Here is a 24,593-nt window from a genome sequence, read left to right on the forward strand (position 1 = left end):
TTGACTCTTGTTCTCTTCCCACCTCCTTTTACCTCTAGAAAGCTTACACTGGACAAGCTTATACAAAGCCTAGACATTTATGAATAAAAATGACAATTGTGACCTTTATCCTCAATACTCCCCCTCCCTTTATACTCCTTCTGGCTTTGACTTCCGCATATCTGAGCTGCAGACCACGGATGATGTGCCATGTTACAAATCAAAACCAGTGTTTCAGGTTTATGAGACATGCACTTACCAACTGAGCTCTACCTCCAGCCTGAGACCCATGCATCCCACTGTCTCAAAGGCATTTAAGATTCAGCACGACAGTGGCTACAGAGATGCCCCACAGTTAAGAACACTGACTGCTCTTCTAGAGGACCTGGGTTCTATTCCCAGCACCCACGTGGCAGCTCACAAATGTCTGTAGCACCAATTCAAACAGACATACATACGGCAAAAAAAAACTGAATAAAGTAAATAAATAAATCTTTAAAAAAAAAAACAAAATAAGGGGCTGGAGAGATGGCTCAGTGATTAAGAGCACTGACCGTTCTTCCAGAGGTCCCTAGTTCAAATCCCAACAACAACATGGTGGCTCATAACCATCTGTAATGGGATCTGACGCCCTCTTCTGGGGTGTCTGAAGACAGCTGCAGTGTGTTCATATACATAAAATAGATAAATAATTCTGAAAAAAATAAATAAATAAAATTCAACATGACAAAAATGTTAGGTCTGTCTCCCACCAGTACCCAAAACCAGATTCTCTTCTAGTAATTGCCTTAATGAACATGTTAGACATTTTCTTAGCTCCACAATTCAATAATTTAGCTCTTATCCTCAACACCTGAAAATTCAATCCAATGCCATAGTAGCATACCTTTTGGTATTAGAACATTTTGGTTTTAAAACATTTAAGAGTTTTATGTATAGCCGGGCGGTGGTGGCACATGCCTTTAATCCCAGTACTTGGGAGGCAGAGGCAGGCGGATTTCTGAGTTCAATGCCAGCCTGGTCTACAGAGTGAGTTTCAGGACACCCAGGGCTACACAGAGAAACCCTGTCTCAAAGAAAAACAAAACAAAACAAAACAAAAAAGAGTTTTATGTATGCAAGCTAAACTGCAGGGAAGAAACTATGTGACACCTTTACCTACCCCCTCAAAGAAGTATGGCATACAGTCAAAAAAAAAAAAAAACTTGCTAGAGAAAATCATCTTTTATTTACTGCCTTACATCACACAAGAGCCTTCAGCATAAAATCTAAAAGGTCTCAGGAAAGTTCCATTTTTATACTTCAATGTGACAGGCAAATGTGATTAGACAAAAAGGATATATCTACTACAACAGATGTGAGGGAACTCAGCAAGGCCTATTGAAATTCTTCTTGGCTTCAGTAAATGGGGTCTTCCCTAAAAGGTATAGTGTAGCACCAATGCTAGGATGAGGGTCTTCAGAACTTCTTTCAAAAAAAGTAGATCAGAGAATTTCTTTATAGCTATCTCTTACACAAAAGTTGAGATTAGGTTAGAGTAATATTTCTAAGTTTTATGACTAGTTTTCCAGGATAGGGTTCTCAACTACCCATGACCCACAGAGGAAAAGAGATTTTATGACCTGCACTGGGAAAAGAGTGGAGCAGGATACAGGACAAGAGGAAGTCTGAAACAGACTGCTTCTGAGACCCTCCCAACATCTTTCAATGCAAAGTATTTAGAAGTCAAAGAACCACGCTGGGTTCTTTTTAGGGATTCTGTGCCACAACAGAGCACCACAACTATCAACTAATAATGACAATTACAAATAAAGCTTGGGTATTGTCTTTTTAAATTTTTATTTTATTTTATATGTATGAGTGTTTTCTGCATTTATGTCTGTGAATCACGGGCATGCCTGGTGTCAAATCCCCAGGAACTGGAGTTTATGGACGGTTGTGAGTAATCATGTGGGTCCTCTGCTAGAGCAACAAGTTCTCTCTACTACTGAACCATCTTTCCAGACCCCCTATTCCTTTTCTAAAAATTCTTTTTTTCCCCTATGATATGGGTCTTTGCTTGAATATACATCTGTGTTCCCATGGAGACCAGAAAAGGGCACTGAATCCCCCTGTGTCTGGAGTTACAAGTAATTGTAAGCTGTCATGCGGGTACTGATAATTGAGCCAAGGTCCTCTGGAAGAGCAGCCAGAGCTTTTAACTGATGAACCATGTCCGTAGCCAAACGGACTTTATATTTTCAGATATAAAGTCAGAAATGTAGCTCAGTTGGGGGAGTAATTGCCAAGCATGCATAAAGTTCTGGGTTCTATTCTCAGCTCCAAATAAAGCAGGTATGGTGGTGCATGCCTGCAATCCCATAATCCCAGAACTAGAGAGGTAAAGGCAGAAGGATCTGAAGGTTAATAAGATGCATCCTCGGCTACACAATGAGTTTGAGGCTAGCCTGGGATACATGAGATCCTGTGTCTGTTTCATACACACATACTGGGGGAGGGGGGAGGGGGGAGGGGGGAAGGAGGGAAGGAGGGAGGGAGGGAGGGAAGGAGGGAGGGAGGGAGGGAGGGAAAGAAGGAGGGAGGGAAAGAGGGAGGGAGGGAAAGAGGGAGGGAGGGAGGGAGGGAGGGAGGGAGGGAGAGAGAGAGAGAGAGAGAGAGAGAGAGAGATCCTCACATATATAACCTCTGGAAAACTCACAGAAGCCCTAAAAGGATCTTAGGAACTCCCTTGGTTCCCCACACCACTCTGTGAAAAGTGCTGAAATGCCATGTTCTGTCAGTGTTATCTCAGATGGCTCAGGTCCATCTGTTCCTTGCCTTTACCGCTGGCACCAGACTAATCCAAGCATCGGACTTCTTCCACCCAGACCACCCACATTGGAATGTGTGATTCCCAGGACCCAGTCTACCCTTCCAGTCTGTTCTTCACACTTCAGCCAGAACGGTCTTTGACAATGCAAATCTGAATATGTCATCCTATCTTTTCATCATTACTTAAAAACCTAGTGACTTTTCACTGCGTTCAACAAGGATTAAAATGTGCCTTCATTACTGTCTGTTAGGGTCCTGCCCCCTCTCTTTGAGAAGGCCTGCTTTCTTTGCTCTGGTTCTTAGGACTCCAGACACTAGTACTTTCTTCAACAGTCCACATTCTCTCCAGCCTTAGTTCTCAACAAACAAAACATCTGTCCAAAGCCCTTGACCCCAAATCTTTGCACAGCTTCCGTATGTGCTTTAGATGGTAGCCTGGTGTTCTCCTGATCCCAAGATCAGGTCCTGCTCCTCCTTTACATATCATGCAGCACCACACAACCTCCTAGTCAGGTTCTAACTACGCACTGATCAGATTACGACAAGCAAACTTTTACATGTCTACATAGTCCAAGCCTATGTCTTGTTTGGTATGTAGGTTTCTGGCCCATGATGGACTTTTTTTTTTTTTGGTAATAAATGAACAAAGACATAGTTTGGTGGAAAAGATAACATGATTAGCATTCTAACAGAGAGGAATATATGGTGTAACATTTTTATGTGACTTCCAACCAACTTTACAAAAAAAAAAAAAATTCCCAGTTGCAGTCAGGGTTCTTAGAAGGTGGCCTTGAGATGCTTTCTTGACCTTCTCTATGCCTCTTCTAATGTATCAGCCTACCCAGACCTGAAAGACACAACATTCTCCAAAGCTCACCCTAAAAGTCTTCTCTCTTCAATGCCTATGGGAATCCTCCAGAAGCTCGTTAGGTCCAGCTCCTCCACAGAATGCACTTTCCATGTTACTCTGGTAGAAATCAATACCTATTAGGCTAGCATGGATGAACCTGGGTATGCTAAGGTAGTGCATGCCTATAATCCCCACCACTCGGGAGGTACAGGTAGGAGGATCAAATGTGTAGGAGCACTTGGGCTGTTTGCGACTTCAAGGTTTTTGTTGTTGCTTTTGTTTTTGTCCAATCAGGGTTTCTCTGTGTAGTCTGACTACCCTGGGACTCAAACTCGAGACTCAGCTGGCCTCAGACTCAGGGGGATCCACTTGCCTTTGCCTCTAACTCTGCCTCCAAAGTGCTGGGATTAAAGTCACGGTAGTACCATCACCACCCAGATTTGGTTTTATCTTTTAAAAGTCCAAGTCCATAGTACCTTAGACACACATGGTGTATTTTGGAGCCCTCCACGTTCTTCTGTAATGATGCCTAAGAGGTGCTCTTTCCCGCACCTGGAATGCTAGTCTTAACTCTTCCTTTGTGCATCAGTTCTGATGCTATCATTATTGTAGAAGTTTCTATTCTAGGGAGAACCTGTGTTCCTATCACCCTTGACTTCCCAGAGGCTCCATGGTCCTGTTCATTCCAGCCCAACACAGTGCTCACTGAACAACAGAAGCAAGGCTCTGGGTATGCTGAGGTATGGGCACCCATTTTCCAGATAAACCGAAACAATATAAAAAATTAAAATATTTAACATGTCTACTCAAGGAAATGATTTCCATAAATGGTTTTCTACAACATGGTAAAGGACCTCTGTGGCCCAGCAGTTAGCCCTTGCCTCCATACAGGAATCACACGTTCATGTTTAGGGGCAGAAAACCCAATTACTGCCCTGTGTCAGTTTTCAGCAATTACAAAGAATGATGCTGTCCATCCTTCCTCTTCTATTTCTACAAAGACTTTGGCAAAGTTTTCCTCTGCTTCTCCACTTTCTCCCATTATGATGGACTGACAACACCTGAAACCCACCCATTATTCACTAACTTTATGGTTCTATGTGAAAGAACAGGAGAAATAGGTAACACTATGTTGCCAACTTTACCCAAATTGGCTTGAAACTCACAATTCTCCTGTTTCAACTCTGTGAGTGGCTGACACATGCTTGGCACCATGCTTGCAGGTGGGCTCACTGTGGGCAGAATGTATAAGCTCCATTTCAGTTTCCTAACAATGTAAAGAAAACCTCCAATCCTCAGAGATCTTTTTTGCTTATTCAGATTTGCAATGTTGTTGATTTTGTGAGAATTTATTCATCTATGTTTTTTTTTTTTTTTTTTTTTTTGAGACAGGGTTTCTCTGTATAGCCCTGGCTGTCCTGGAACTCATTCTGTAGACCAGGCTGGCCTTGAACGCAGAAATCTGCCTGCCTCTGCCTCCCAGAGTGCTGGGATTACAGGCGTGCGCCACCACCTCCCAGCAGTTTAAATTTCTTAAATCACAAGTTTGTTGTTTCTATGTATTTCTTGTCCAATATTCATCATCTGTGATTATTTTTCATTCTTTTCGGTTTTGCTTGTCTTATTACTTTCTCCAGTATCTTTTTTTGTTTTGTTTTTGTTTTTGTTTTTTTTTTTTTGAGGGGAAAGTCTTATTTTTTTTTTTAATTCTTTAAGATTTATTTATTTTATGTGTGGGAGTACACTGTCAATATTCAGACACACCAGAAGAGGACATTGAATCCCATTACAGATGGCTGTGAGTCACCATGAAATGGTTGCTCAGAATTGAACTCAGGTCCTCTGGAAGAGCAGTCGGTGCTCTTACCCGCTGAGACATCTCTCCATCCTGAGGGAAAGGTCTTATATCGTACAAGCTGGCTTCAAACTTACTATTTGGCCAAGGGTGGCATTCAATTCCTGATACCAAGCCTCTAAAATGCTAGCATTATACAAACATACACTCCAACATCCAGGTCCTTCTCCAATAAGTTTTAAGTATTGCTTTCTTTTTCTTGATAAGATGTAATATATTTTGTAGCTGGGAGTATGGCTCGGTGTGTAGAACAATTGCCTAGCATGCCCAAGGTTCAAATCACATCACTGCTTAAAAATAAAAAACCCAAACCCAAACACTTACATACACACAAAATCCACATACCACATACAAACCAAATATTTTGTGTCAAAACACACATGGGATTTGAAAAGGTATTGCTTTCTTATATCATTTTATTTTGAATTTTATGTTTTGAGACAGAATCCAAAAGTCTAGGTTGGCTTTGAACATCTGATGTAGATGAGGAAGCCCTGAACTCTTATCTTCCCACCTCAGTCACCCATGGTGCATTGATACCCAAATTAGCTTAGCTTTGGTTTATATTTTCAAACAGGGTTGGTTCCATGTTGTCTGCATGTGTCACAATGCCGTCTTCCCTATGGTTTCTATTTTTACTAAATTATAGTTAAAACAGGATTTTCTTTGTGGGAAGTTCTCTCTCTCTCTCTCTCTCTCTCTCTGTTAGTGTGTATGGCTTTTTTGTTCATTTGTTTTGAGACAGTGTCACTATGTAAGCCCTGACTGGCCTAGAATTCTATGCAGATGAGGCTGACCTCAAACTTACAGGGATCCACCTGCCTCTGCTCTTGAGTCCTGGGGTTAAAGGTTTGCACGTGTGACACCACGCTCAGACATTTGTTTTTTTTTTTTTTTTCGGACAGGGTCTGCCGTGGCTTAGCTGGTCTGACACTCACAACATAGAACAGGCTGGCTTTACACTCTGGGCATTCCTTTTATTTCTGCCTCCTGAGTGCTGAGTCCGCAAGCCACACTACCATACCCACATTTGGGAGCTTACTTTTAATACCCTACTACAAAGGCAATGTTTTTCTTGGGGGGTAAAAAGTCTCTTTTCTATAGTTTCTAAATACAACCAATAACTAATGTCTTAAAATTATTAGCTCCCAAAGAGTCTTTAATTAACAAATTGATTTTTGAGCTTCATTAAAATTTCTAAAATATTGGATGTGGTAGCTCATGCTTGTAATCCCAGCACTGAGGGAGAAAGGCAAAGGGATTATAAATTCTAGGGCAAGCCAAGCCACATCCTGAGTTTCAGAGAAGCTAGAGCGAGACCCTGTCTTTAAAAAAAAAAAAAAAGACTCCAGTAAAGAGGCCAAGTTGGAGAGTTAGAAAGATAGCTCAGGAGTTACGAGTACTTGCTACTCTTGCTGAGGACGGGGATTACGTTCCTATTAACCACATGGCAGTTCACAACCGTCTGCAACTCTATTTCTAGAAAACTCAATGCCTTTTTCTAGCTTCTAAGGACATTTGGCACCCACATGGTGTACATACATTCAGAAGCACACATATATATATTTTTTAAAAAGCGAAGTTGCTATTATTTCTCAGGTTCCAGACAATCAGTTTTTTAGGATATTCTACACAGGGTCTTCTGAGATCTTGCCTCTTTCTCTTCAACTTGCTTATGAAAACATACCCATTAATTACTTAAAAATCTGAAATTCATTTACATTTAAACATGCAGCTAGAAACATTAAATATGAGTGCCTGAGTTCCAGAAATTACTCAGTGAGGCAATGCCAGTGTCTCAGCAATTCATTTGTTTTTGTTACTTTCTTGGGAAGAACATCACTCACAGACAGGTTCAGAAGCAGACAAAGTTGACACCTCCCAGACTCAGCTCAGGATCTGCACAGAGCAGCTAAGTTTGACAAAATTCTGTCTTGTGTGAAGAGGAAAACTTGGCTTCCTGTGGCAGCAGCAGGTCTCAGATCATCAGGGCAGTAAGCACATGCAAATGTTTGATAAAGTCATATTTCTTTTAATTTTTTTGTTTTGTTTTGTTTTTTGAGACAGTGTGTGTAACCCTGGCTATCCTGGAACTCATTCTGTAAATCAGGCTGGCCTCAAACTCAGAAATCTGCCCGGGCGGTGGTGGCGCACACCTTTAATCCCAGCACTTGGGAGGCAGAGGCAGGCCGATTTCTGAGTTCGAGGCCAGCCTGCTCTACAGAGTGAGTTCCAGGACAGCCAGGGCTACACAGAGAAACCCTGTCCCGAAAAACACCAAACTAAAACAAAACAAAAAACAAAACAAAAAAAAAAACAAAACAAAACAAACCCAAAACAAACAAACAAAAAACCTCAAACTCAGAATTCTGCCTGCCTCTGCCTCCAAAGTCACTGCCCAGCTCTTTTAGATTTTTAAAAAGACTTGTTTATATATATTTACATATAGGTGTACATGTGAGTGTAGATGACCACCAAAGCCTGCAAAGAGTATTGGATCCCCTGGAGCTGGAGTGATAGGCAGTTTAGAGCCACTTGCCATGGGTGCCAGGAACTGAACTTTGGTCCTCCTCTAAGCCACTGAGCCATCTCTCCAGTCTTCAGATTTCTATTTTGACAAAAATACTACAGTTCAAAAATGGGCTTTTCCTCAAATCCTTTGCTGGCTAGTTTTATGTTAACTTGACACAAGCTAAGAGTCACCTGAGAGGAGGAAACCTCAACTGAGAAAATGCCTCCATTAAGACGGGGCTGAAGGCAAGCTACGGGAGGGCCAGCCCATTGTGGGTGGCCTGGTGGTCCAGAGTACAGTAAGAGAGCAGCACTTTTCTACAGCTTCTGCATCAGTCCCTGCTTCCAGGTTCTTGCCCTGTTTGAGTTCCTGCCATGACTGCCTTCAGTGACCAACTATGATTTAAAAAGTTAAGAAAAATCCTCTCCTCCTCAACTTTTGATCATTGTGTAACCCTAACTAAGAGAGACCTTGAGAAATATCCAGAGGAACACTGTGTTATCTGTTATATAATGCAGAAGTCTGATTTGGAATTCTTTCCTTGGGAGGTCTAGCAGCAACTGTGTAACTTCTGTTCTACCCAGTTATATATACTCTGTTAATGCTCTGAGTTTCCAGGATAACTAAGCTGACTGGTCAGCATCTTCCATGTAGTACAAAGATTTCTCAGGAATAAGCAAGAAGTCTGTGTTCAAAACTAGTATGCAGACCTGACCTCTAACTTGACAGGTCCCTTGTAAGTCTTCAAACAAATGTCTGAGATCGCTTTTTCAAGGACATTTAAAACAAATTTAATCATGCCATCCTTTTATTATATTCTAAGATCCTCAAGAGTCTGGGTCATTTCATGTCCCCTCTACCCCAAATAAAAACATACGAGCACTACTTTGCATAGTGATAGTCAATGAGCATTTGATGATTGTTTAATAGTTGAACATTTTAATTATGAACACATCAAATTTACAAGGACAGTGAAGAAGAAACTTACTGACAGATAGGTGCCTGCTTCTAGGCTCAGGAGCTTGGTAGATGGTATTTATATCCCCTGCAGATTGGGAAGGCTTGATCCGGACCTGCCTGGACACTCCAGAGTGGGGAGAAGAACTAGTCTGTAAGAGAGGAGGCAAAAGTGTGAGCTACATTTTTAAGTAATCAGGTCTATGAAAGATCTTTATCTTTCCTTAGGACTCCTCACACTCCTCAGGCACCTTTTACTACATGAGCTACCAGGTTTTTCACAAATCTCAATCCTCATCTGTCTTGGCAACTCACTATCCTTTATGTATTTTCACAGCTTTAGTGATATATAAGCACTAAAATCTGCTGCCCCAATTCAAGGGGTGATGACCCAGATACAGAAATCAGGCACCCATGTAATAATCTACCAAACAGGAAAGAACTGTAAATACTTTCTCATAAAATTATTTATCAAGAGGATGAAGAGGCAGCTCATCAGTTAAGAGCACCTGCTGCTTTTACAGAGGACCCAGGTTTAGCTCCCTACCTATGTGGCAGTTCAACACTATCTAACTCCAGTTCCAGGGAACTCAACACCCTCTCTGGCCTCCTGCATTCATCATTAATTGTGCTAGCTTAGTCAAGACACCAGGCAAGAAATTAAAACACTGCAAAAACTTAAAACTGAGTATTGAGGATGAACAAGTAATACCAGGACATAATTTAAAAAAAAAAAAAAAAGGAGCATTATCAAGAGTAAAAATAGGAGCTAAAGTTTGGGCTAAAGTTTTTTGCTTGCTTCTCTGTATCTCTTCTACCTCCCAACAGGGGAGAAAAGTACCACATAAACAATGTCTATATCCTGTCCTTCAGGAAAAAGGCTTCCCGCTTCCAGGGGCAAGTTCAGCTGCCAAGCAGCCTTCTTCAGCCTTCCCATGCCAGACTTTATCACATGTAGGGTTGTCTTGACAAACCGTCTTGCTTTAACAGGAAGTCAGAACCAAGGGGAAGTGAATGTTCTTGCTGAAGCCTCCGATGTGCAATAGCTCTCTGCTGAGAGTCAGAAAGGAAAAAACAGCCCAAACCACACATACTGGGGGAAAAGGGCAAGGAGGGGCCCCACAGCCCTGCAGTTAGGGAAAGAGCTATATGATGATGAGTATGCAAGATCCTCTGCTTAGACACAAAACCTTTCACATAGTGGGGATTGACTCAATCTTGGCAGCATGGATTTAAAATGTATCAAAGAACATATACTCTAACCTTCAGTGTTAAAAATCTATAAACTGGGGGGTAGGAGGGGCTGGAGAGAGAGTTCAGAAAAACACTAGCTGCTCTTCCAGGGAACTTAGGTTTGATTCCCAGCACCAATATGACCGCTCACAACTATATATAACTTCAATTCCAGAGGATCCAACACCCTTTTCTGGCCTCTATGAACATCAGGCACACATGCAGTGCAGGCAAAACACCAATACATAATTGGGCTTAGTCTCCAGCACTGAGTAAAACTAGCCATGGTGATGCATACCTATAACTCCAGCACTCTGGAGGTGGAGGTGGAGGAAGGCGGATCAAGAAGTACTAGTTCATCCTTAGCTAAATGGTGAATTCAAAATAAGCTTGGGCTAGAGACTGCCTCAAAACAAACAATTATTTAAATACACACTAACAAAGGCTGGATGAGGCATCTGCAGAAAATGGAGATTCACAGAATAGAAATAAAAGGATCAACATTTATGAGTGACAGGAAATGAAGACCAAAGATACAGCATGCTGAACAGTACACTTCAGTGTGATCTCTGGTGCCAGTCTATGAACTAGCAGCACACTGGCAACCAGTAATGCACAGTAATTCTGGAAACACTTCACAGCAATTTGGCAGAGTAACTTTACATTGACTGAACATAACAACTGAAAACTATGGGCTTATAGTTTATAAGTGTTCATTTTTTCTTTTGTGTTTTCACGGATGCGGATTAAATGCAGGACTAGGGCTTTGCACTTATTAGGCAAGCATTCTTCCACTGATCTGGCTCCAACCACAGTCTATCTACTTTATATTTTATATTTCAATCTTCTTTTCTTTCTTTTTTGAGACAGGGTCTCTCTACTATATATATAGCTCTAGTTACTTGTTCTGGAACTTACTATGTAGACCAGGCTAACTCTGAGCTACCAGAGAGATAGTCCTGCTTCTTCTGTCTCCTGAGTGCTGTGATTAAAGGTGTATATCACCAACCCCAGCCCTATTTCACTTTTCAAATTAAAAAATAAATAATGAAAAATTAGACATTAAAAGGACAAAAATGGTATTTCATGTGCATGTGTACATACATGTAAATGACATGAATTAATGATGGGTATATTTCCTTTATCTCCACCTTTTAAAACAATTGCTTACTTAAAAATAACTATTTATGTATTTATTTATTTCTATCTGTGCATGTATAGAGCTCAGAGGATAGCTTATGAGAGTCAGTTCTCTCCTTCCACCATGTAGGCTCCAGAGATGGAACTCAGGTCATGAAAGTTGGCAGATAAGTGCCTGACTTCCTAAGTCATCTCATTTTTATTTCTATTTATTTATTTATTTATTTATTTATTTATTTATTGGAGGCAGAGTCTCATCATGTTGCCCTGGCTGGCCTTTTTTTAAACTAGACATTTGCTTTATTTACATTTCAAATCGTATCCCCTTTCCGCATCACTCCTCTAAAAATCCCCTCTCCCATCCCCGTCCCCCTGCTCATTCCCCTTCCCCCAATTTCCTGACTTGCATTCCTCTATTCTGGGTAATTGAGCCTTCACACCACCAATGGTCTCTCCTCTCAATGATATCTGAAATGGTCATCTTCTGCTACATATGTAGCTGGAGCATGGGTCCCTCCATGTGTACTCTTTGGTTGGTGGTTTAGTCCCTGGGAGCTCTGGGGGTACTGGTTGGTTCATATTATTATTTCTCCTGCAGGGCTGCAAACCTCTTCAGCTCCTTGGGTCCTTTCTCTAGCTGCTCCATTGGGGACCCTATGCTCATTCTATTGGTTGGTTGTGAGCCATGGGTATTTTGATCCACTTTCCAATAAAGACCAAAGTTTCCACACTTTGCTCTTCCTTTTTCTTGAGCTTCATGTGGTCTGTGAGTTGTATCTTGGGTATTCTGAGCTTTTGGGCTAATATCCACTTATTGGTGAGTGTGTACTATGTGTGTTCTTTTGTGATTGGGTTCTCTCACTCAGGATATTTTCTAGCTCCATCCAATTGCCTTAGGATTTCATGAATTCATTGTTTTTAATAGCTGAGTAGTACTCTTGTGTAAATGTACCACATTTTCTGTATCCATTCCTCTGTTGAGGGACATTTGGGTTCTTTCCAGATTCTGGTTATTATAAATAAGGCTACTATGAACATAGTGGAGCATGTGTCCTTATTACATGTTGGAGCATCTTCTGGGTATATATATATGCCCAGGAGTGGTATAGCTGGGTCCTCAGGTAGTACTATGTCCAATTTTCTGAGGAACCGCCAAACTGATTTCCAGAGTAGTTTTACCAGCTTGCAATCTGGCTGACCTTTTTTTATTTTTAAATTTTATTCTGTGTGTACATGTATGTGTGACATATATGCCAGAGCATGTATGCATGTATACGAAGACAACTTCTGGTAGCTGCTTTTCTTTCCACTATGTGGGTCCTCAGAATAGAGCTCAGATTGTTAGGCTTGTAGCAAGAGTCTTTACCTACTGAGAGACTTGTCATCCCATCTTTATTTCTATTGTTGTTTTTATTATTATTATTATTATTACACTATATATTATTATTACACTATATATATTATTATTATTATTATTATTATTACTACACTATGTGGGTCCTGAGAATAGAACTCAGATTGTTAGGCTTGTAGCAAGAGTCTTTACCTACTGATAGACTTGTCATCCCATCTTTATTTCTATTGTTGTTGTTGTTATTATTATTATTATTATTACACTATGTGGGTCCTGAGAATAGAACTCAGATTGTTAGGCTTGTAGCAAGAGTCTTTACCTACTGAGAGACTTGTCACCCATCTTTATTTCTATTATTACTATTACTATTATTATTATTATTGCTTTTGAGAAAGGGTCTCACTGCTGGTGGCCCTCAAATCATAAAAATCTGCCTGCCTCTGCCTCCCAAGTGTTGTGGTTAAAGGCATTCCCCACCATACCTAACTTCCACTGTTTTGTTAAATGTAAGTATTAATGCTAAAAATAGAAGCAGCATTTGCCAATAGTAACTCACCAAAAAATTTATGTAACTATGATATATCTTGTCAAGAAAATTATGTGTCATTGTAAATTATAATTATGAAGACTAAATACCGGCATAATGTTCATGACAATATTAAGTAAAAGCGTAACTTAAGAGACTTGCAGAAATAGCACTGAAAACATTTATATAAAGTATGTACACATAAGTTAGAAATTCAATAGGTATGTGCAGAAATAAACCAAAAAATGTATTATGGCAAGGACTATGTACAACTGCTTTGCTTTTTAAAATGTGCAACTTTAAATCAGTGGTTCTCAACTTTCCTAATGTTTTGACACCTTAATACAGTTTCTCATGTTGTGGTGATCCCTCCAACCACAAAATTACTTTCATTGCTACTGTTATGAATCATAATGTAAACATCTGTGTTTTCCAGTAGTCTTAGGTGACCCTTGAAAAAGAGTTGTTTGACTCCTAAAGGAGTTGTGACCTACACGTTGAGAATCACTGCTTTAAATTATAGACCTGAGACATTTATATAGCATTTGTCCTATGCAAGACCATGAGTGTCAGAACTCAGATGGTCAGTCATCTTTTAAATAATTCTGTACCACAGCTATATCTGTGTATATGTGTCTGTGTACCTCTTGGCAACTGGGATATGGATGTAAATAACTACTAGCCATCTTTAACTTCTCATCGGGATCAGGGGAGTACAGGCATCACAATCAGTCAGAGGTGTTAGTTCTCAGGCAGTAATTCTACTAAATTGACAATGCAGCCTCTTTTATAAGAAAGGGAGGTTTGTTAAAATGATCAACTTTTGCTAAGAATTTGTGCTGGCTGATCTTACATCAACACAAGAGTCATCTGAATGGAGGGAACCTCAATTAAGAAAATGCCTCCATAAGATTCAGCTGTAAGGCATTCTCTCTCTCTCTCTCTCTCTCTCTCTCTCTCTCTCTCTCTCTCTCTCTCTCAGGTATTTCATGACAGGGTTTCTCTGTATAACAGAGCCCTGGCTGTCCTGGATTCCCTTTGTAGACCAAGGGGATAGCCTTGAACTCTCACAGATTCATCTGCCTCAACCCCCACCCCCACCTTGCCACCCCCAGTGCTGGGATCAAAGTCATGAGCCACTATGCCTGGTCCCATAAGGCATTTTCTTAATTAGTGATTAATGAGGGAGGGCCTAATTTATTGTGGTTGGTGCTATCCTTGGACTGGTGGTCGTGGGTTCTATAAGAATGCAGGCTGGGTAAGTTGTGGGGAGAAAGCCAGTAAGCAGCATCCTTCCATGGACTCTGCATCAGCTCCTGCCTCCAGGTTCCTTCCCTGTGTGAGTTCCTAACTTGACTTCCTCTGATGATGAACAGTGAAATGGAAGTGTAAGCAAAGCCTTTCCTCTCTACCTTGTGCTTTGGACACAGGGTTTATTGCAGAATTGGAAATCCTAACTAAGACAGAGTTTCAAAAACACTCTTTGTGTATTATTTAGAGAAAGGATGAGAGAGTGTCTCAAAACAATAATACAGCTCCTATTCTTAGAGACTTTATAGTACTGTGTGATATAATTTACAAATATGCAACGAGAAGACAATTACTAACCGAAATATGAACTAGTATGAAAACCACATCCAAACTGAAGAAATAAAATAATAACCAACAATGCTGATACACTGTAGCAGATAAAATCAAACTGGCTGCTAAACAAACAAACAAACAAACAAACAAACAAACAACCCAGAAGAGTATATGGACTGACTGCAGATAAGAAAATTACAGTAAGCTAAAGAATGTGAAAAGATGAGAATGGGAAGCTATAAGCAGGGGCAGATGGCATTGTGGGGAATTGAATGAAAATGGCCTCCACAGGCTCCTATCTTTGAATGCTTAGTCACCAAGGAATGAGGCTGGTTGAGAATTAGGATTAAGAGGTGTGGCCTTCCTAGAGAAAATGTGTCACTATGTATGGGTGTTGAGGTTTCAAAAGCCTATGCTAGGCCCAGTGTTAGTCTGTCCATCTGTCTGTCTCTGTGTCTGTCCCTCCCTCTTTCTATCTCAAAAAACAAAACAAATTAAATAAACAGGCAGCATAAGGGCTAGTCTACCTAAACTACTGTGGTGTTCTATGTCCATCTAAACTAAACTATTGTGGTGTTCTATGTCCACACCTAAATTACTGTGGTGTTTTCTGTCCACAGGTCCCATCGCACACACCCACACTGACGATCCTCAGGTCCCTGTCCTCAAGTGTAAGAAATGGGAAGAGTGCCAAGAAACCTTCAGGAACATGCATCTACAGTGATGGCCAACAGGTCAGGATTGCAAGCATACAATGTACACACAGAATGCAATCACAGAATGTATATCCAGAGGGACCATTCAGTGCAGGAAATTATGTAAGAGATAATTCCCAGACATTTGGTAAAGCAGCCATTTTCCCCCAGTGAACAGAAGTTACCAGTTTAAGTTACCAGTTTAAGCTGGTACTCTACAGCCATTTTCCCCCAGTGAACAGAAGTGAAAATCTATTTCTCATAATGTGTCGGCAAGGCAAGGCAAGGCAAGGCAAGGCAAGGCAAGGCCTTGGAGTTGAGGAAGTTGGTTTCAAAAAGCATACGAGTCTCAAATATCTGATAGCTTCTGGTAACTCCTATGCTACATAAATATCTCTTATTAAGGTCAAAAATCTAATAGAAGGATTCTGTGTGTGTGTGTGTGTGTAAAATGTTTTCTCCTTTATCATGAAATATTCCCCCAACCCCCATTACTGTTAGTCAAATAATCTTTATTGTAACTGATGCTAACAATCTGGCTCCCAATGAAATCAAATGTAGAAAACTTGCTGGTTCCTGATGGGGCTGGACTATATGTCACACTCTTACTTTGGCTAAGAAACACACTATTCTATCAAATAAGCAAGGCAAGATGAAGAAATATAAACTCTGTCTTGACAGAGTCTACTTACATGGTTTCTGTCTTGGGATAACAGTAGTATCCTAAGGCTTTTCATACTTGAGCTTCTATCCAAAATGTCAATTGCTTTATCAAGATCATCTTGGTTTTTCAACAGGATGGATAGCTACAACAAAAGGACACAGAAAAATCATACAAAATACAAATCCATTTCAATGCTTTAGTCTGCAAAAACAAAAGCTAAAATATGTTTAAGAGAGAAACAATCTCACTGGCTACATTGGGATCTTAAGAGATCTAGCTGAAATTATAAAGGTTTTGTTTCCTCTCAATGTGAAGTAATTCCTAAAGAGATTTAGAGTCGTGCATTCATCAGTCCCTCTCAATCTTACAACAGTGCTATCACTGTACAGATATATGTCTTATGACCATTTATAGTCTGTCCCCCATTCCCACTACCAATGCCAGGTAGCCAGCAGCGCATTTTCTATCTCTATAGATTTGTCTTTTCTAAACTTTTAATATAAATGGAATTATATGTATGTATGTCTTGGTTTTTTTTTTTTGTTTGTTTGTTTGTTTTTTCTGTTTGAGACAGGGTCTATGTAGCCTGGTTGTCTTGAAACTCACTTTGTAGACCAGGTTGGCCTTGAACTCACAGAGAGCTTTCTACCTCTGCCTCCTGAGTGCTGGGATTAAAGCCATGCACTACCATGCCAAACCTCTTTGTTTTAAAAGTTTATGTGTGGGGGGCTGGAGAGATGGCTCAGAGGTTAGGAGCACTGACTGCTCTTCCAGAGGTCCTGAGTTCAATTCCCAGCAACCACATGATGGCTCACAACCATCTATAATGAGATCTGATACCTTCTTCTGGTGTGTCTGAAGACAGCTACAGTGTACTTGTATAAATAAAAATAAATATTTAAAAAAAAAAAGTTTATGTGTGGGCCTGAATGTGTGTGCATAGGCACGGGTATGGGTACGGGTATGGGTGTGTGTATGTATGTATGTATGTATACCACTTGCATGCAGATGTCTGTAGAAACCAGAGAGTACACTGTATCCTTTAGAAATGGAGTTTTAGGTCATTATGAGCTACTTGATATGGGAGCTGGGAACCAAACCTGAGTCTTCTTCAAAAGCGAGTTCTCTTATCTGCTGAGCCACCTCTATATTGATTAAATTCTTTAATTATTTTAATTATTTTTATTATTTACTTATTTATTTACTTATTTGCTTATTTGCTTGCTTGCTTGCTTATTTATTTATTTATTCATTTATTCATTTATTTATTTAGGTTTTTCGAGACAGGGTTTCTCTGTGTAGCCCTAGCTGTCCTGGAACTCACTTTGTAGACCAGACTGGCCTCAAACTCAGAAATCCGCCTGCCTCTGTCTCCCAAGTGCTGGGATTAAAGGCGTGTGCCACCACTGCCCGGCAATTCTTTATTTTTTAAACGAGTACAAAGAGAGCTTGGGCTTCATATTGAGACTGTCTTAAAATAAACCTGTAACACATATATACACACATCTCAGCAACCACCAATTTAGGGACTGTAGAGACATTTCCTAATTTGTTATCAAATATAAAACTACACAGTAAGAAGTTAAGGATGTGGTTCAGTGGTGAAGCACTTGGATGGAAGACTCACATCAACTGTCCCCAACACTTTCCCTTTAACATACATGTTTTCTATTACATAAGCATTAATACATTGCCTTTCAGAGTAACAGAAACCACTAGCCTAAACCAACTGCAGCCTTTCTTAAGAGCTAGAAAAATAATCTTCAAAAAAAATTTTTTTCCTAGGTGAACAGAAATAAATGACTGTTAGAGAAAGGAATGAAATAATTAATCAATGTATTAGATGTTAACTTGTTTGTTTGTTTTTTCGAGGCAGGGTTTCTCTGTCCTGGAACTCACCATAGACCAGGCTGACCTCAAACTCAGATATCTGCCTGTCTCTGCCTCCCAAGTACTAGGATTAAGGGCATGTGCCACTACCGCCCAGTTTAGATGCTAATTTTTGAAACAAGCTACAATCAGAATTAAACTCTAAAAGAAGAATCAACCCTTTATGACTGTAATAGACGATCTATCCTTTAGTTCTTTACACCAGCCCAGCCCCTGCTAAAATTTCCACTTTTGTTAAGGCTGTGTGAGGAAAACAACATAAACAAAAACCTATTACAAAAATATAAAGAAACAAACAAATAAAAAAAAGCCTTGGCTCTGGTAATGGCCATGGGATATCTAGTCCACTTGTTACTGAATAAGGAGGATGAATGTAGCTAAATAATCTCTCATACCATAAATAAAAATCCCAAGTTTTGCAATTAATAAGAGGCTCCAGAAACAGAAAACCTTCAGATGATATTAAAGAAACAAACTAACAAATTTTCAGTAAAAGGTAGGAAAATGCACAAGGCTGTCCTTGGCCCTTCCCATCCATCGTTCTTACCTCATTATTCATATAATGCAAATCAAGTGGCTGCCCAAAGACTGTTGTCACCTTGTGCTCCACATCTTCATATCTCACAGGCCGGCTGAATGCTATAATTCTAAAAGGGAACAAGAATGCTAGTTATCCATATATTTAAAATTTAGAAACTTAGTTACTGTTCTATTGCTGTCAAGAGATACCACAACCAAGCAACTTACAAAAGAAAACATTAAATTGGAGTCTTGCTTACAGTTTCAGAGGATGAGTCTAAGACCATCATGGTGGTGAGGGAGCAGACAGGTGTGGTGCTGGACCTCATCCACAAGCAGCAGATGGACACTGGGCCTGGCATGGGCTTTGGAAACCTCAAACCCACGCCCAGTGGCACACCTCCTCCAACCTGTACCTCCAACAAAAGTCTTCCCAAACAGCCCAATCAGAAATCAAACATTCAAATACATAAATCTATGGGGGCATACATATTCACAGAACTAACCACAGGAAATAATTTTGCTGTCAAATTTGCCTTCTTGGACTGGAAGTAAAGCTAAGTGATAAAGCAGTTGCCTTGATAAAAAAATTTAAACTCTTGCCCAAAACGGTGGTGCATCCCTTTCATCCCAGCATATGGAAGTCAGTAGCAGGCAGATCTCTGTAAATCTGGAAGCAGCCTGGTCTACAGAGGCCAGACAGCACTGAATGGTGAAATGTAAAAGTTCAGTTTGACCCTGTCTCAAAACCACAAACCTTCTAATAACAAAATAAATCATCAATGAAATTAAACCAAAAAATTCAAGAAAATCAATAAAGGCTGGGATTGATAAAAATAAATAAAATTACATTTTAAAAAATTAGAAGATGTAGAGGGCTAGAGAGACAGCTCTGTAGTTAAGAGCACTACCTATTCTTCCAGAGGAACCAGGTTTGATTTCTAATGCATGAGGCACACAGTGGTATACATGTAGGCAAAACATCCATAGAAATAAAAATAAAACAAAATATAATTTAATTTAAAGAAATTTAAAGTTGGGATTGGTGACGCATGTGTTGGCTCAGTGGTTAAGAGCACAAGGAACGTCACAACTGTCTTTAAGTCCAGTTTCAAGGACTTTAAGCTGGGTAGTAACGGCACATCCCTTCAACCCCAGCACTTGGGAGGCAGAGGCAGACAGATCTCTGTGAGTTCAAGGTTAGCCTGGTCTACGGAGTGAGTTCCAGGACAGCCACAGCTACACAGAGAAACCCTGTCTTGGGGAACTTGGAGGAAGGAAAGAGGCAGAGGCAGGAGGATCCCAAGTCCTAGGTTGGCCTGGAATACAAAGATGGTTCAATGTCTGCCTGGGTTATACAGTGAAAAATTATGTCAACTCCCATTTCCTTGGATAAAAGGAAAGAAAGAATTGAAGGGAAAAATCAGTAAGAAAAAGACTATCTCTCAAGCCTCAGTATAAGAGAATGTCCCTCCCACAGATTTGGAAAGGAACCAAGCTCAGAGATAAGTTTTTTGGCATCAAGTCTGGCTGTGAGACAGTCAGTCACCCTAAACTGCTTCAAAGTCTGGTTATGATCAGAAACTGCGGCTTTCCAGAGCTAGTAAAGAACCAAGCTGCTGCCATTGTACTGACCAAAAGATCTTAAGAATGCTGAACTCTGTCTTACTACTAAGTTTTTTCAGAGGGAGCCAGTCATCCTCTCCGCCCTCTTACAGGATAAAGTCCTCCACGTCTAAAATGGAAATCTGTGAATGCGAGTGCCTGCAAGTGTACGACTCATGACTTCTTTCACTTTTTCTGTAAATTCCAATTCGGCACAGGCCTTCATTTATAAGAGACAGTTCAATATTTAAGAGCCCCAGCTCTTCTTCCAGAAGCCCTAGAGTTTGTGTCCCAGCACCCACATAGTGGCTAACATCCTAGTTCCAGTTCCAGGGAATCCAATGCTCTCTTCTGGCCTCCTTAAGCACCTGGTACACAGGTGATGCACACACATACATGCAGGTAAAACATGGCCACATATAAGATTAAAAAAAAAAAAAGAAAAAATATTAACACTAAACAAAGTCTACAATGACTCTCTTTACAAAACCATAAGAAACAAAATACATGAAACCAGAGATACCTGGTACAGAACAGCTTAAGTTTGGCTCTTTGGTACTACTAACTCCCTCAAGCCTTCAATTTTACACACAGTACACAAACTGCAAACTCCCATGGTTCCTGAAAATAACTTGGAGAGGGAAAAAAAGGTAGATTTTCAAAACCTTGATAGCAACATTCTGCGGCTTAGACTTCAGAAAGCCATTCCTGCCTGACTACCTTAAATACTTGTGGTTTCTCTCTGGCAGCTTCTGTGAAATCAAACACGTTCACTCACAGTTTAAGTCTATGCACTGAAACTGCATACCACCTTGGGAACAGGGAATTCAGGAGACCGTAACTGCATAATTAAGCTCTAACACAATTGAGCTTTTGATTCCATATCTACTTCTGAAAAGCCTCTGGTGCTCTAACTTTTTTTCATTCTTCAAAAACTGTCAGGCCAGAAACTAAAAAGTGCCAATGATGAAGTGGCAGCTTAACTTCCTGCTACTGTCGGGACACAGGATATGAACTGGGGGACAGCTCTGTTCTTCCCTCCTCTAGGTTTAGAATAGCCCCAGACCTCAAAACAGCAGCAGGACCCTGGCTCTGCAGAATTACCATTTCCACAGTACTTTCACTAGAAAGCTCTTCCAACCTTGTACATTTCTCTGAGAATGGGTCATTTTGAGGGAGAGCCGCAACTATCCATCTCCTTTGGAGCTGACTTCAAAGTGGATTCAGCTGCAGAAAACTTAGAATAAAGAAAAGGAGAAGAGGTACTGAGGCACCTACAGCAGGGCTCTGACCTTGTGGGAATGCTCTTCACCCCTCTGGGGTGGTCCAAATGAGAATGTCTCCTCCAGGCTCAGGTTTGAATACTGGATCCTCACTGGTAGAATTGTATGGGAAAATTAGGAGGTGTGGCCTTGTTGGAGGAGCTGTGTCACTGAGGGTGGGCTCTGAGGTTTTAAAAGACTCCCACCATTTCAAGTTACTCTCTCCCTCCTGCTTCTGAGTCATGATGTGAGCTCTCAGTGACTGCTCTAGCCATGCCTTTGCTTCCCTGTCATGGACTCAAATCTTCTGAAACTTTTATAACGCCCTCCATCATAGTGTTTTATTACAACAGCAGACAAGTAACTAAGGAAACACACAAAGGGAAGGAGAAGAGGCATGGGAGGGCGACACTGAGAGCACCTTTAGGAGAACAGAGGCCACACCCACAACACAGGGCCCTAAATGCTCCCGATAAGCAGAGAGTTAAGGAGAATCACATTTTTTTTACTGAGAATTTCCACCTGGCACTTTACAAAGAGAAAGGAAGTCATAATATTACTAGAGGTAGTTTTCTGAGCTCAGTGTTTTCCCAGGACTTCAGCATACATTAACACAGAAGGCAACTTACCGTCTCTCCCCATTGTGTTCAAACTTGATTCTGACGTCACTCTGCCAAAAGGAGTAACAAATAGGTTAGAGAGTTCTCTGAAGTTTCCGATAAGTCATGGATAGCCCTTTAGGCAATGGGGAAATATTACCATTAATAAAACACCTAATAGCTCCTGTTCCAGTTTCTCCAGAAACTCTCTCTTCAGAAAGACCACTCTTTCCTTCAAACTTGAAAATTCTGCTTTTAATCTTCCCCTTTTTTTCCTTCAAAAAATTTTCTGTCTTTTTTTTGGGGGGGGGGTGTTCAAGACAGGGTTTCTCTGTGTAGCCCTAGCTGTCCTGGAACTCACTCTGTAGACTAGGCTGGCCTCAAACTCAGAAATCCACCTACCTCTGCCTCCCAAGTGCTAGGATTAAAGATGTGCACCACCACTACCCAGCTCCTTCAAAAATTTCTCATACAATATATTTTGATCATGTTTTCCCCTCCTCCAATTCATCCCAGAACTTCCCCCACCCAACCAACTTTTTGTTTTTCTCATTCTTTCAAAAACAAACAGAACCACTGTGGTGGTTTAAACCTGAATAGCTTCCACAGACTAATATGCTTAAATGCTAGTTAGTAGAACTATTTAGGGATGGTTAGGAGGTATGGCCTTGCTGAAGGAGGTGTATCACTGGGGGCTGGGTTTTGAGATTTCAAATGGCCATGTCAGGCCCAATCTCTTCCCATGCCCCTCTGATTTCTGCCTAAGAACGAGGCTATCACTCTCAGCTACTGCTCTAGCATGCCTGTCTGCCTGCCACCATTGATGATCATGGACTAACCCTCTGAAACTATTAAGTAAGCCCCCAATTAAATGCTTTATTCATTCAAAAACATTTTTGTTTTGTTTTGTTATTATTTTTCGAGATAGGGTTTCTCTGTGTAGCCCTTGCTATCCTAAAACTCAATTCTTAGACCAGGATTATCTTGACTCAGAGATCTGCCTTCCTCTACCTCCCAAGTGCTGGGATTAAAACATGTGCTACCACCACCCAGCAATTGCTTCTCTATAAGAGTTGCCTTGGATATGCATGTCTCTTCACAGCAAGAGAACATTAAGGCATCAACAACAACAACAAAAAAATCAAAACAAACAAAAATGCCAAAACAAAATGAAATAAAACAAACAAGAAAAGAGTTCATTTTGTGATAGGCATGGGGCCTGCCCTGGAGTGAGGTTGATATAGCTAGGGGCAGCCAATGGAAAGAAATTGATTTCACTTTGCCAACGGGTATCAGCTGCAAACAACTTCCCAGTTAGGGGTGGACCACTTCCACATCCCCCTCTCGGGGCTAAAGACCAGTATTCTCTATTGTGTTACATTCTTTAAATTCTAATGTGTTACAACAATTCAATTCAGAGACAACAAAACCCACTCTTTTTTTTAAAAAGATGTATTTATTTATTTTATGTATACGAGTGCACCAGTGCTCTCTTCAGACACACCAGAAGAGGGCGTCAGATCCCATTACAGATGGTTGTGAGCCACCATGTGGTTGCTGGAAATTGAATTCAGGACCTCTGGAAGAGCAGTTGGTGTTCCTAACCGCTGAGTCATCTCCAGTCCCTCAAAACTCACTCTTTAAGATTTATTTATTTTTTTATTTTTAATTATGACTTTGTGTGCATATCTGTATGTGGTATGTGCACATGGGTGTGAGTATATTTGGAAGCCAGGGACACTGGATCCTCCTGCAGCTCAAGTTACAGGTGGTTGTGAACTGCCTGATATGGGTGTTGAGAATCAAAGTCAGGTCCTCTGAAATAACAGCAAGTGCTCTCAACTGCTGAACTATCTCTCCAGCTTCTAAACACTTTAACAAAATTCCTAAGTGGCTACTCCTGGTTGGTTGCTCTGCCCTGATACAATAGCTTTCTAGTTTTACACATTCACTATTTCTACAACTAACTGAATTTCTCTACCTATTGTCACCTGGCCATTATACCTTTACTTCTTGGGGTTGCAGAGACAGTTCAGTGATTAAGAACATGTACTGTTCCTGAAAATGACTAATGTTCAATTACCAGCACTCACAGGAGGTAGCTCACAACTGCTTGTAACATGCCTCTAACTTCAGGCATATCCACATACTCATACATACATACATACATACATACATACATACATACATACATACATACTAAAATACTATTTCCTTTTGGTTGATTGATTCAGCTAAACAAAACATGAAATCCTGCCGTGTATCTTTCTAGTTACAGATAATATAACATCGTTTATCATTTCTATGCCTCAGTGTTTACAACTGCAGAATGGGGCTAAATATACCTTGCAGAGTTGCAATGAGAGCTAAATGAGATAATATTAGGAAAATATTTGACATGAAGTAAACATGTAATAAATGGTTTTTGCTTCTATAGCTGCTGCTGTTAGTTCTATCATACATTTCCCATAATCCTCCCAAAATTACCCCAGTAAACTAGGAAACTAGACAAATAACCTTCAGATATTGTTCCTACTTAATTAATCCAATGTGACTAT

General features: G+C 40.5%; 1 protein-coding gene across 1 annotated transcript in view; it reads right to left on the reverse strand.

The window, feature by feature from the left end:
* The window catches only part of Map3k3 (mitogen-activated protein kinase kinase kinase 3), a 72,127-nt gene that overhangs the window by 22,560 nt on the left and 24,974 nt on the right, over nucleotides 1-24,593 (reverse strand). Inside the window, exons 3-6 of the mRNA XM_052196750.1 lie at nucleotides 22,066-22,106; nucleotides 18,598-18,697; nucleotides 16,189-16,302; nucleotides 8,996-9,116 (exon numbers count right to left, since the gene is read on the reverse strand). Of these exons, the coding sequence (XP_052052710.1) occupies nucleotides 8,996-9,116; nucleotides 16,189-16,302; nucleotides 18,598-18,697; nucleotides 22,066-22,106 (376 nt within the window). The remainder of the gene's footprint in view (nucleotides 1-8,995; nucleotides 9,117-16,188; nucleotides 16,303-18,597; nucleotides 18,698-22,065; nucleotides 22,107-24,593) is intronic.

Source organism: Apodemus sylvaticus, chromosome 10, assembly GCF_947179515.1.
Source record: "Apodemus sylvaticus chromosome 10, mApoSyl1.1, whole genome shotgun sequence".
Taxonomy (NCBI): Eukaryota; Metazoa; Chordata; class Mammalia; order Rodentia; family Muridae; genus Apodemus; species Apodemus sylvaticus.